Source organism: Haliotis rufescens, unplaced genomic scaffold (assembly GCF_023055435.1).
Source record: "Haliotis rufescens isolate VD_foot unplaced genomic scaffold, xgHalRufe1.0.p SCAF_7, whole genome shotgun sequence".
In the NCBI taxonomy this organism is placed as follows: domain Eukaryota; kingdom Metazoa; phylum Mollusca; class Gastropoda; order Lepetellida; family Haliotidae; genus Haliotis; species Haliotis rufescens.
Genome location: NW_025964361.1, coordinates 16,711,887 through 16,725,965, shown reverse-complemented (window position 1 = coordinate 16,725,965; position 14,079 = coordinate 16,711,887). Strand labels below are relative to the sequence as shown.

Genomic DNA, 14,079 nt, shown 5'->3' with positions numbered 1-14,079 from the left:
TGTTTGGATTAGCCTGACACGGGTGTTTTGAATAGCCTGACACGGGTGTTTGGATTAGCCTGACTCACAGGTGTTTGGATTAGCCTGATTCACAGGTGTTTGGATTAGCCTGACACAGGTGTTTGGATTAGCCTGACTCACAGGTGTTTGGATTAGCCTGACACGAGTGTTTGGATTAGCCTGACACGGGTGTTTGGATTAGCCTGATTCACAGGTGTTTGGATTAGCCTGACACGGGTGTTTGGATTAGCCTGACTCACAGGTGTTTGGATTAGCCTGACACAGGTGTTTGGATTAGCCTGACACGGGTGTTTGGATTAGCCTGACATGGGTGTTTGGAATAGCCTGACACGGGTGTTTTGAATAGCCTGACATGGGTGTTTGGATTAGCCTGACACGGGTGTTTTGAATAGCCTGACACGGGTGTTTGGAATAGCCTGACACGGGTGTTTGGAATAGCCTGACACAGGTGTTTGGATTAGCCTGATTCACAGGTGTTTGGAATAGCCGGACATAAGTGTTTGGAATAGCCTGACATACAGGTGTTTGGAATAGCCTGACATGGGCGTTTGGAATAGCCTGACACAGGATGACATGGGTGTTTGGAATAGCCTGAGACACGGGTGTTTGGAATAGCCTGACAAGGGATGACATGGGTGTTTGGAATAGCCTGAGACACGGGTGTTTGGAATAGCCCGACACGGGTGTTTGGAATAGCCTGACACACGGGTGTTTGGAATAGCCTGCCACGTGTGTTTGGAATAGCCTGACATAAGTGTTTGGATTAGCCTGACACACAGGTGTTTGGAATAGCCAGACATGGGTGTTTGGAATAGCCTGACACAGGATGACATGGGTGTTTGGAATAGCCTGAGACACAGGTGTTTGGAATAGCCTGACACGGGATGACATGGGTGTTTGGAATACCCTGACACACAGGTGTTTGGAATAGCCTGACACACAAGTGTTTAGAATAGCCTGAGACACGGGTGTTTGTAATAGCCTGACACGAGTGTTTGGAAAAGCCTGACACACAGGTGTTTGGAAAAGCCTGACACGGGTGTGTGGAATAGCCTGACATGGGTGTTAAGAATAGCCTGACATTAGTGTTTGGATTAGCCTGACACGGGTGTTTGGAATAGCCTGACACGGGATGACATGGGTGTTTGGAATAGCCTGAGACACGGGTGTTTGGAAAAGCCTGACACGGGATGACATGGGTGTTTGGATTAGCCTGACACGGGTGTTTGGAATAGCCTGACACGGGATGACATGGGTGTTTGGAATAGCCTGAGACACGGGTGTTTGGAATAGCCTGACACGGGATGACATGGGTGTTTGGAATAGCCTGACACACAGGTGTTTGGAATAGCCTGACATGGGTGTTTGGAATAGCCTGACACGGGATGACATGGGTGTTTGGAATAGCCTGAGACACAGGTGTTTGGAATAGCCTGACATGGGATGACATGGGTGTTTGGAATAGCCTGAGACACGGGTGTTTGGAATAGCCTGACACGGGATCACATGGGTGTTTGGAATAGCCTGAGACACAGGTGTTTGGAATAGCCTGCAACGGGTGTTTGGAATAGCCTGACACGGGATGACATGGGTGTTTGGAATAGCCTGAGACACGGGTGTTTGGAATACCCCGACACAGGTGTTTAGAATAGCCTGACACACAGGTGTTTGGAATAGCCTGACACCGGTGTTTAGAATAGCCTGACACACAGGTGTGTGGAATAGCCTGACACGGGTGTTTGGAATAGCCTGACACACGAGTGTTTGGAATAGCTTGAGACACGGGTGTTTGGAATAGCCTGACACACGGGTGTGTGGAATAGCCTGAGACACAGGTGTATGGAATAGCCTGACACACAAGTGTTTGGAATAGCTTGAGACACAGGTGTTTGGAATAGCCTGACATAAGTGTGGGGAATGGCCTGACCTAGGTGTGTGGAATAGCCTGACCTAGGTGTGGGGAATAGCCTGACATAGGTGTGGGGAATAGCCTGACATGGGTATTTGGAATAGCTAGACACGGGTGTTAGGAATAGCCGGACACAGGTTTTTGGAATAGCCTTGACAAGGGTGTTCAGAATAGCCAGACAAGGGTGTTTGGAATAGCCTGAAAGGGATGTTTGGCTGGTCCATCAAGGGAAAAATGTACAAAGAGTTGGCAGGTTGAAATATTGATTTGTAACAGATGTGCAGGATGGCAGAAACTTGTCTTCACACATGAATATGATTCACATTGAATTTTGTTCATGAAAGGAGAAACAGTGGAAATTACAGTCCGTTTGGCTCCAAATGAGAACAATGAATTGCAAAATAACTCATGAGCGAGTATGATTGCAATAAAAATTATGAGACGGCCCCTCTCATGCTATGGATCGGGTGGTCAGGCTCACTGACTTGGTTGATGCATGTTATCGTATCCCAATTGCGTGGATCGATCCTCATGATATCAATCACTGGATTGTCTGGTCCAGACTATTATTTACAGACTGCCATCATGTAGCTGGAATATTGCTGAGTGCGGCGTTAGACAACAGACAAAAATCTTATGCTGTCATTGCATGTGCAATGAGTGTTTGCGATATTACCCCCTCCGTTCAAGATGTCAACTTGTACACATAACAACATGATAGTTTCTTGAACAACTTTTTCCAGTGATGGGAATAAAACTAACAAACAGCAGATATTGTTGGGTACATGGTATTTATTGGCATGTACGACATTAGTCCAGTAGAAATTGCAATGGACCTGGACATTTCTGATAACAGGCCAAATTTGTGTTTAAACTCACCAGAAGGGTGTTATTGGTCACTATAAAAAACCCAAAGAAAATCAAGGTTGGGGAAATATGTTTTATTTGGATTGTTCTGGGGGTGGGGTCTGTTGTTTTTTTCACACAAATATCAGCAGGAATGCATTTGTCATGGTTACATAGACCATGTCAAAATATTGTTTGTGGTCTTCATTCTAGTCTGTATTGTCATTTCTTAGGAATCCTACTTGGATCAGATACAAAATATTTGTATTTATTTATCGTGTAGTCAATGTCGTCCATCTTGAATTCAAGATGGTCGCCTTCATTTGACTCTACTACATATAATCCTGTTATGAAACTCAAAAGTTTATGATTGCAGTTATTATCTTATGCATTTCATTAACTTACTCTTAACATTGCACAAGTTCAATAAATAATAGTTCTTAATACTTTACATTATCATCAGTTTCTTGTAATCTTTGAGAGAGGTTTTGTTTTATACTTTTTTTGAATTCAGTTGCCTGAATTATGCCACTGGCAGTCTCATGTAACTCAAAAATAATTTTAGGACTTGATGGCGAAAATACCCACAAAAGGCATGGCTCATTTAACCCCAAATAGATTGTTATAACATCACATATGTTTTTTTATTAAAAGGTGATGATAACAAATAAAATAACTAAATTTTTTACACAATTCTTTTTACATTTTTTCAAAAATTCGAGTCGGCGGGTCTGTAATCATATTTAATGAACTATTTCCGATTGTGGCATGGGCGGATACAGAGGGGTGGTGCAGGGGTGCGTACCCCCCCTTTTTATTTCGAAAAAAATCTGTATTTCTGTATAAATTACCACCAAAGACAATAAATAGATCTTAATTGTGCACCCCCCCTTTTGCAAAAAAGCTGTTTCCGCCCATGGGTGGTAATATACAATACAGCTCTACCTGACTCTAATGTGAGGATCAAAAACTAACATTTGCTAAACTGCAATCAGCTGAAGCTGGACAAAGCAGAGGTCAGCCAGGGTTCCTGTCTGCCTGTAAAGACCACTGCTGTCATGCACTCCTTGCTCATCCCAATCCTATGGCCAGATGGAAACCAGTGGGCCAAGCAAACGTTGAAACAAAACTACAGCATGGGCTCCCGAACTGAAGTCCCTTAGTAGACAAGTCAGCTCAGACAAGTTTGACCATTAGTCCAGTAGAACATTAGTCCAGTAGACCATTATCAAACACTTGTGAACGGGTGGTTTACCCTGGGGCTATGACCTCCCAATTCTCTGTGCATGACCTGGAAGCCGGCAGCTGTGTACAGCTTATAGTTATTTCCGCCTTATTTCACAAGACAATTGCACAAGATAACCTTGTCTTCAGATAACCATGGTGAGGAATGGACAAACACAAGTTTCATTGTTTATTCAGTAAACCAAAATATTATGAATTGGTGTTTCATTACCATGAGGTTTGCTGTAGAGATCTTGAGGTCAGGGAGATGTATTTGCAGTTATGCATTTGTCTTTGCTCCACAAGTATCCACGAGTAAAATTGTCGCGAAGACAATGAGCAAGATAAACCCAAACTACTTCTTGTGCAATTAACTGTGCAGAGTTGCGTCCCTTGGGCACACCAGAAACCTCGGCTTGTGTATTCAAATCCTGCTTTACCCCAATTTGTTTCTAGGTTTGTCAGCACCATACCCATGCTTGTGGATTTCCTCCCACATCAAGCAAACATGCTGTGATACAACTTGCGTACTGTTCAAAGTGGTGTTTAACCCAACTCACTCATGTGAAGACAGAGGTGGTAGGGTAGCCAAGTGGTTAAATCATTTGCTCATCACGCCGAGGGCCCGGGTTTGATTCCCAACATGGATACAATGTGTGAAGCCCATTTCTGCCATGGTATTACTTGAATATTGCTAAAAGCGGCTCACTCACTCACTCGCAACATGGAAGTAGTGTTCACTTGTCAACAGAGCAGTATGTTGTCTCTTCTTCATAGCAGTCAAGTAGGTGAACAATTATGACACTGAAGAATTAATACTGTTGATTCACTAAAGGATACCAGTACATGCATGCATAATTCATCCTGAACTTTCATTATCTGTTGATAAATTATGGATGATCATTTGGCTGTCTGATGATGTCAGTTTTCAATCACAAATTGCCAATACAAGGTACCACTAAAGAAATATCAGGTGCTTAACACAGTCTGATTTGGCTGAAAAAGTCATAGTATCACAGTGGTATAGACTGTTGCCAAATTCCATCACCCACATGGAGCGTCCTGTACTCATCAAGATGCTTTTGTTTCAGGCTGTTACCAGGAAGACATTTGTGTATCCTGATGACCCCCGCAAATCCCTGGAGAATGGAATACTACTCTGCGAGTAAGTTTATTATGAATGTGACCAGTCTCCAGGCTTGAAGATCTTGCAGTAAGTGAATTATGAATGTGACCAGTCTGCAGGCTTGAAGATCTTGCAGTAAGTATATTATGAATGTGACAAGTCTCCAGGCTTGAAGATCTTGCAGTAAGTGTATTATGAATGTGGCAAGTCTCCAGGCTTGAAGATCTTGCAGTAAGTGTATTATGAATATGACCCATCTCCAGGCTTGAAGATCTTGCAGTAAGTGTATTATGAATGTGGCAAGTCTCCAGGCTTGAAGATCTTACAGTAAGTGTATTATGAATGTGTCAAGTCTCCAGGCTTGAAGATCTTGCAGTAAGTGTGTTATGAATGTGGCAAGTCTCCAGGCTTGAAGATCTTGCAGTAAGTATATTATGAATGTGGCAAGTCTCCAGGCTTGAAGATCTTGCAGTAAGTGTATTATGAATGTGAAGTAAGTGTATTATGAATGTGACCAGTCTCCAGGCTTGAAGATCTTGCAGTAAGTGTATTATGAATGTGGCAAGTCTCCAGGCTTGAAGATCTTGCAGTAAGTGTATTATGAATGTGGCAAGTCTCCAGGCTTGAAGATCTTGCAGTAAGTGTATTATGAATGTGGCAAGTCTCCAGGCTTGAAGATCTTGCAGTAAGTGTATTTTGAATTTGACCAGTCTCCAGGCTTGAAGATCTTGCAGTAAGTATATTATGAATGTGTCAAGTCTCCAGGCTTGAAGATCTTGCAGTAAGTATATTATGAATGTGGCAAGACTCCAGGCTTGAAGATCTTGCAGTAAGTGTATTATGCATGAGATAACCTTTGTACATGACAGCAAGTCACTGGATATTGCAGTTAGTCTTCCTTGTTCCCATCAATGATGGCACCTGAAGTTTTGCAAAATAAATCGTCACCCATATTGACATTACGATTTTTCCACAGCAGCCATATTGGAAATGCTATTTATGGCCATTACTCAGTCATTTTGTTGCAAACTGTGATGAAATTTGTCATATTTATAGAAAGTAGTAGGTCCCTATACATACATAGGGATTATTATACGAGTATGTGTGTCATACTGACGTCGTTTCTCGTGTGATGTCATTCCGACCTTATGCCACAATAAGATTTGAATGGTGTCAACAGTACAGTGTGTATATCATCTATGTTTTGTTACACCTGACCTGCAGTGTATATATCAACTATGTTTTGTTACACCTGACCTGCAGTGTGTATATCATCTATGTTTTGTGACACCTGACTTACAGTGTGTGACTGACAACATGTGCTATATAGTGTACGTCAATGGTGACTGACAACACATGATATATAGTGTACGTCAATGGTGACTGACAACACATGCTATATAGTGTATGTCAATGGTGACTGACAACACATGCTATATAGTGTATGTCAATGGTGACTGACCATACATACTATATAGTGTACGTCAATGGTGACTGACAACACATGATATATAGTGTACGTCAATGGTGACTGACAACACATACTATATAGTGTATGTCAATGGAGACTGACAACATGTGCTATATCGTGTACGTCAATGGTGACTGACAACATGTGCTATATAGGGTATGTCATTGGAGACTGACAACATGTGCTATATAGTGTATGTCAATGGTGACTGACAACATATGCTATATAGTGTATGTCAATGGAGACTGACAACACATACTATATAGTGTATGTCAATGGTGACTGACAACACATGCTTTATAGTGTATGTCAATGGTGACTGACAACACATGATATATAGTGTATGTCAATGGTGACTGACAACACATACTATATAGTGTGAGTCAATGGAGACTGACAACATGTGCTATATTGTGAACGTCAATGATGACTTACAACACATGCTATATAGTGTATGTCAATGGTGACTGACAACACATGATATATAGTGTACGTCAATGGAGACTGACAACATGTCCTATATAGTGTACGTCAATGGTGACTGACAACACATACTATATAGTTTATGTCAATGGAGACTGACAACATGTGCTATATTGTGTACGTCAATGGAGACTGACAACATGTGCTATATTGTGTACGTCAATGGTGACTGACAACATGTGCTATATAGTGTATGTCAATGGTGACTGACAATACATGCTATATAGTGTATGTCAATGGTGACTGACAACACATACTATATAGTGTATGTCAATGGTGACTGACAACACATACTATATAGTGTACATCAATGGTGACTGACAACACATACTATATAGTGTATGTCAATGGTGACTGACAACACATACTATATAGTGTATGTCAATGGTGATTGACAACACATACTATATAGTGTACGTCAGTGGTGACTGACAACACATACTATATAGTTTAAGTCAATGGAGACTGACAACATGTGCTATATAGTGTTTGTCAATGGTGACTGACAATACATGCTATATAGTGTACGTCAATAGAGACTGACAACACATGCTATATAGTGTATGTCAATGGTGACTGACAACACATGCTATATAGTGGACGTCAATGGTGACTGACAATACATGCTATATAGTGTACGTCAATGGTGACTGACAACACAAGCTATATCGTGTACATCAATGGTGACCGACAACATGTGCTATATCGTGTACATCAATGGTGACCGACAACATGTGCTATATAGTGTACATCAATAGAGACTGACAACACATGCTATATAGTGTATGTCAATGGTGACTGACAACACATGATGTATAGTGTATGTCAATGGTGGCTTACAACATGTGCTATATAGTGGACGTCAATGGTGGCTTACAACACGTGCTATATAGTGGACGTCAATGGTGGCTTACAACATGTGCTATATAGTGTATGTCAGTGGTGGCTGTTTGATAAAATATTGGCTTTTTTTCAATTAACCTGCAGTTTTACCCTTTGAAATGAACAAAAAAAACTGTTGTCATGTTGGGATTTAAAAATGTTTAAATTAATGAAAATATTTTGACATTATCTTCATAGGACATTTTGCTACATGGTGCTATTGTTATTATTTTCATTGAGAAAGCCACAATTTTTGTTCAGATTACTTAACTGTTTGCGGCCTGGCTCGGTCAAGAGGATCAACAAACAAGCCACACCTATAGCAGGATTGGTAAGTTAACATTTAGCTGGCCATCATCTTAATCACTGTGCAAGAGTACACAAAAGTTGTTGTGTGTCATCCCACAGATGACACCCTAACCTTTTCAGCTTGATGATGGGGTTAATTAGGGCTGGGACAAGACCAAATTTACTACCCAGGTACCTGCTCCACTATTACCCGACCCTCCCTGAGTACCCGCTGCTGGTCTCAAGAAATAGGTACAAATGTCCGATTGGGAATAGTTTGACCGTAGCCGTGGCAAAAGCTATTTAGATACTTGTATAAAACCATCTGGTCATGTATACACTGAAGTTGATTTGAGTGTTATGTCTATTCAAACATATTAAGTCAGAAGGAATGTGTGCATAGTCAGAAAGAAATGCGAACATTAATCACTTTGAGTTTAACTGTGGAAGTTCCAGATATCTTTTGGCCGTTAAACAATATATCACATGACTAACCACGGGTCCGGGTAGTCCTGTGGGTATCCGGGTCCGACTCAGGAACCACCCGACACGAGTACCCGAGTTACCCGTCCCAGCCCTAGGGTTAATCCATTTGGTCATGTGGACAAGGTATCTGAACTAGGAGCCGAACACCCTGTTCTCCCTGGCAACAGAAGGGTGGGCTTGCATGTTGGCTACTGAAAGTTATTGTGCTCAGATTTGATATGAACGTGCTCAGCTCAAAGGTTGGTGCCTAAAATTGCTGTCCAGTGATGGGATCGAACAACAGACCTTCTGATCCAAAGTCGAATGCCTTGTCCATATGACCTAAAAGGTTAACCCTGTCAGCATGCTGAAAAGGTATGGATGACATCTGCTTGTGACTCGACGTCCTGCTACACATTCATAATGTTTCAAACAGCAAGTCTTACTCTATATCTGTATATAATCTTCCTGATAGTTGGTAGCCCTCCCACCATGTCCTCCTGGGGTAAATCTCTCCCTGATAGTTGACTGCCCTCCCACCATGTCCTCCTGGGGTAGATCTCTCCCTGATAGTTGACTGCCCTCCCACCATGTCCTCCTGGGGTAGATCTCTCCCTGATAGTTGACTGCCCTCCCACCATGTCCTCCTGGGGTAGATCTCTCCCTGATAGTTGACTGCCCTCCCACCATGTCCTCCGGGGGTAGAACTCTCCCTGATAGTTGGTAGCCCTCCAACCATGTCCACCGGGGGTAGAACTCTCACAAATAGTTGACTGCCCTCCAACCATGTCCTCCTGGGGTACAACTCTCCCTGATAGTTGACTGCCCTCCAACCATGTCCTCCTGAGGTAGATCTCTCCCTGATAGTTGGTAGCCCTCCCACCATGTCCTCCTGGGGTAGATCTCTCCTTGATAGTTGGTAGCCCTCCCACCATGTCCTCCTTGGGTAGAACTCTCCCTGATAGTTGAGTGCCCTCCCACCATGTCCTCTTGGGGTAGAACTCTCCCTGATAGTTGACTGCCCTCCCACCATGTCCTCCTGAGGTAGAACTCTCCCTGATAGTTGAGTGCCCTCCCACCATGTCCTCCGGGGGTAGAACTCTCCCTGATAGTTGGTAGCCCTCCAACCATGTCCACCGGGGGTAGAACTCTCCCTGATAGTTGACTGCCCTCCCACCATGTCTTCTTGGGGTAGATCTCTCCCTGATAGTTGGTAGCCCTCCAACCATGTCCACCGGGGGTAGATCTCTCCCTGATAGTTGACTGCCCTCCCACCATGTCTTCTTGGGGTAGAACTCTCCCTGATAGTTGGTAGCCCTCCCACCATGTCCACCTTGGGTAGAACTCTCCCTGATAGTTGGTAGCCCTCCCACCATGTCCTCCTGAGGTAGAACTCTCCCTGATAGTTGGTAGCCCTCCCACCATGTCCTCCTGGGGTAGATCTCTCCCTGATAGTTGGTAGCCCTCCGACCATGTCCTCCTGAGGTAGAACTCTCCCTGATAGTTGGTAGCCCTCCCACCATGTCCTCCTGGGGTAGAACTCTCCCTGATAGTTTGTTGCCCTCCCACCATGTCCTCCTGGGGTAGAACTCTCCCTGATAGTTGGTAGCCCTCCCACCATGTCCTCCTGAGGTAGAACTCTCCCCGATAGTTGGTAGCCCTCCCACCATGTCCTCCTGGAGTAGATCTCTCCCTGATAGTTGACTGCCCTCCCACCATGTCCTCCTGGGGTAGAACTCTCCCTGATAGTTGGTAGCCCTCCCCCCATGTGTTCCTGGGGTAGAACTCTCCCTGATAAATGGTAGCCCTCCCACCATGTCCTCCTGGGGTAGATCTCTCCCTGATAGTTGACTGCCCTCCCACCATGTCCTCCTGGGGTAGATCTCTCCCTGATAGTTGACTGCCCTCCCACCATTTCCTCCTGGGGTAGAACTCTCCCTGATAGTTGGTAGCCCTCCCACCATGTCCTCCTGGGGTAGATCTCTCCCTGATAGTTGGTAGCCCTCCCACCATGTCCTCCTGAGGTAGAACTCTCCCTGATAGTTGACTGCCCTCCCACCATGTCCTCCTGGAGTAGAACTCTCCCTGATAGTTGGTAGCCCTCCCACCATGTCCTCTTGGGGTAGAACTCTCCCTGATAGTTGACTGCCCTCCCACCATGTCCTCCTGAGGTAGAACTCTCCCTGATAGTTGGTAGCCCTCCCACCATGTCCTCCTGAGGTAGAACTCTCCCTGATAGTTGACTGCCCTCCCACCATGTCCTCCTGGGGTAGATCTCTCCCTGATAGTTGGTAGCCCTCCCACCATGTCCTCCTGAGGTAGAACTCTCCCTGATAGTTGACTGCCCTCCCACCATGTCCTCCTGGAGTAGAACTCTCCCTGATAGTTGGTAGCCCTCCCACCATGTCCTCTTGGGGTAGAACTCTCCCTGATAGTTGACTGCCCTCCCACCATGTCCTCCTGAGGTAGAACTCTCCCTGATAGTTGGTAGCCCTCCCACCATGCCCTCCTGGGGTAGAACTCTCCCTGATGGTTGGTAGCCCTCCCACCATGTCCTCCTGAGGTAGAACTCTCCCTGATAGTTGAGTGCCCTCCCACCATGTCCTCCTGGGGTAGATCTCTCCCCGATAGTTGGTAGCCCTCCCACCATGTCCTCCGGGGGTAGATCTCTCCCTGATAGTTGACTGCCCTCCCACCATGTCCTCCTGGGGTAGATCTCTCCCTGATAGTTGGTAGCCCTCCCACCATATCCTCCTGGGGTAGATCTCTCCCTGATAGTTGGTAGCCCTCCCACCATGTCCTCCTGGGGTAGATCTGTCGCTGATAGTTGACTGCCCTCCCACCATGTCCTCCTGGGGTAGATCTCTCCCTGATAGTTGGCTGCCCTCCAACCATGTCCAACGGGGGTAGATCTCTCTCTGATAGTTGACTGCCCCCCCCACCATGTCCTCCTGGGGTAGATCTGTCCCTGATAGTTGGCTGCCCTCCAACCATGTCCAACGGGGGTAGATCTCTCTCTGATAGTTGACTGCCCTCCCACCATGTCCTCCTGGGGTAATTCTCTCCCTGATAGTTGACTGCCCTCCCACCATATCCTCCTGGGGTAGATCTCTCCCTGATAGTTGACTGCCCTCCCACCATGTCCACCTGGGGTAGATCTCTCCCTGATAGTTGGCTGCCCTCCAACCATGTCCACCTTGGGTAGAACTCTCCCTGATAGTTGGTAGCCCTCCCACCATGTCCTCCTGAGGTAGAACTCTCCCTGATAGTTGGTAGCCCTCCCACCATGTCCTCCTGGGGTAGAACTCTCCCGGATAGTTGGTTGCCCTCCCACCATGTCCTCCTTGGGTAGAACTCTCCCTGATAGTTGGTAGCCCTCCCACCATGTCCTCCTGAGGTAGAACTCTCCCCGATAGTTGGTAGCCCTCCCACCATGTCCTCCTGGAGTAGATCTCTCCCTGATAGTTGGTAGCCCTCCCCCCATGTGTTCCTGGGGTAGAACTCTCCCTGATAAATGGTAGCCCTCCCACCATGTCCTCCTGGGGTAGATCTCTCCCTGATAGTTGACTGCCCTCCCACCATGTCCTCCTGGGGTAGATCTCTCCCTGATAGTTGACTGCCCTCCCACCATGTCCTCCTGGGGTAGATCTCTCCCTGATAGTTGACTGCCCTCCCACCATGTCCTCCTGGGGTAGAACTCTCCCTGATAGTTGACTGCCCTCCCACCATGTCCTCCTGGGGTAGATCTCTCCCTGATAGTTGACTGCCCTCCCACCATGTCCTCCTGGGGTAGATCTCTCCCTGATAGTTGACTGCCCTCCCACCATGTCCTCCTGGGGTAGATCTCTCCCTGATAGTTGACTGCCCTCCCACCATGTCCTCCTGGGGTAGATCTCTCCCTGATAGTTGGTAGCCCTCCCACCATGTCCTCCTTGGGTAGTTCTCTCCCTGATAGTTGACTGCCCTCCCACCATGTCCTCCTGGGGTAGATCTCTCCCTGATAGTTGGTAGCCCTCCCACCATGTCCTCCTGAGGTAGATCTCTCCCTGATAGTTGACTGCCCTCCCACCATGTCCTCCTGGGGTAGATCTCTCCCTGATAGTTGACTGCCCTCCCACCATGTCCTCCTGAGGTAGATCTCTCCCTGATAGTTGACTGCCCTCCCACCATGTCCTCCTGGGGTAGATCTCTCCCTGATAGTTGACTGCCCTCCCACCATGTCCTCCTGAGGTAGATCTCTCCCTGATAGTTGACTGCCCTCCCACCATGTCCTCCTGGGGTAGATCTCTCCCTGATAGTTGACTGCCCTCCCACCATGTCCTCCTGGGGTAGATCTCTCCCTGATAGTTGACTGCCCTCCCACCATGTCCTCCTGGGGTAGATCTCTCCCTGATAGTTGGTAGCCCTCCCACCATGTCCTCCTTGGGTAGTTCTCTCCCTGATAGTTGACTGCCCTCCCACCATGTCCTCCTGGGGTAGAACTCTCCCTGATAGTTGACTGCCCTCCCACCATGTCCTCCTGGGGTAGATCTCTCCCTGATAGTTGACTGCCCTCCCACCATGTCCTCCTGGGGTAGATCTCTCCCTGATAGTTGACTGCCCTCCCACCATGTCCTCCTGGGGTAGTTCTCTCCCTGATAGTTTGTTGCCCTCTCACCATGTCCTCCTGGGGTAGATCTCTCCCTGATAGTTGGTAGCCCTCCCACCATGTCCTCCTTGGGTAGATCTCTCCCTGATAGTTGACTGCCCTCCCACCATGTAATACTGAGGTAGAACTCGTCATGAATTTTTGTAGCCCTACCACCATGTCCCAGTTTTATGTCACTTTTAACAGTATTCCAGTTATAACATGGCTTGTCATTTTAATGTGGGAGGAAAGCCCAAAGTGATGCAGGTCTCAGACCTTTACAACTGTTTTGACTGTCCAACTGCTCACTCTGAAGCTGGGCACTGAGTTGAGAAACACAAAATACACGACTCAAAACATCAAACATCAAATAAAAGTTGCGCCATATTTCTTAGTTGAGTGATGTTTGGTGAAGTGGTCATGATTTGTTCTGAGATTCATTGTATGGCCTATGGTTACATGTAGTATGAGCCAAATTGTGTTTGTAGATAATAAATGGACATTGATTATTATTTATTGTATGTAGATGTTTTGAGTGGATGATAATAAGATACAACTGTTAAACCCAGTGTATTTACTACTCACAAGTCAAGGAACACCCACATTTCGAGGGCTGTGTATTTCCATAATCATATCATATCATATCACTCATTTTGTATATCTATCTCTTCACAATATCTGAAAATATACATGTATTACATTTCAATTTATCGATTGATTTAATTTTTATTTCCTGC

General features: G+C 45.8%; 1 protein-coding gene across 1 annotated transcript in view; it reads left to right on the top strand.

Annotated features, from left to right (window-relative positions):
• LOC124151838 (LIM and calponin homology domains-containing protein 1-like) overlaps positions 1–14,079 on the top strand; it is a 184,468-nt gene that overhangs the window by 34,613 nt on the left and 135,776 nt on the right. Inside the window, exons 2-3 of the mRNA XM_046524486.2 lie at positions 5,092–5,165; positions 8,224–8,293. Of these exons, the coding sequence (XP_046380442.2) occupies positions 5,092–5,165; positions 8,224–8,293 (144 nt within the window). The remainder of the gene's footprint in view (positions 1–5,091; positions 5,166–8,223; positions 8,294–14,079) is intronic.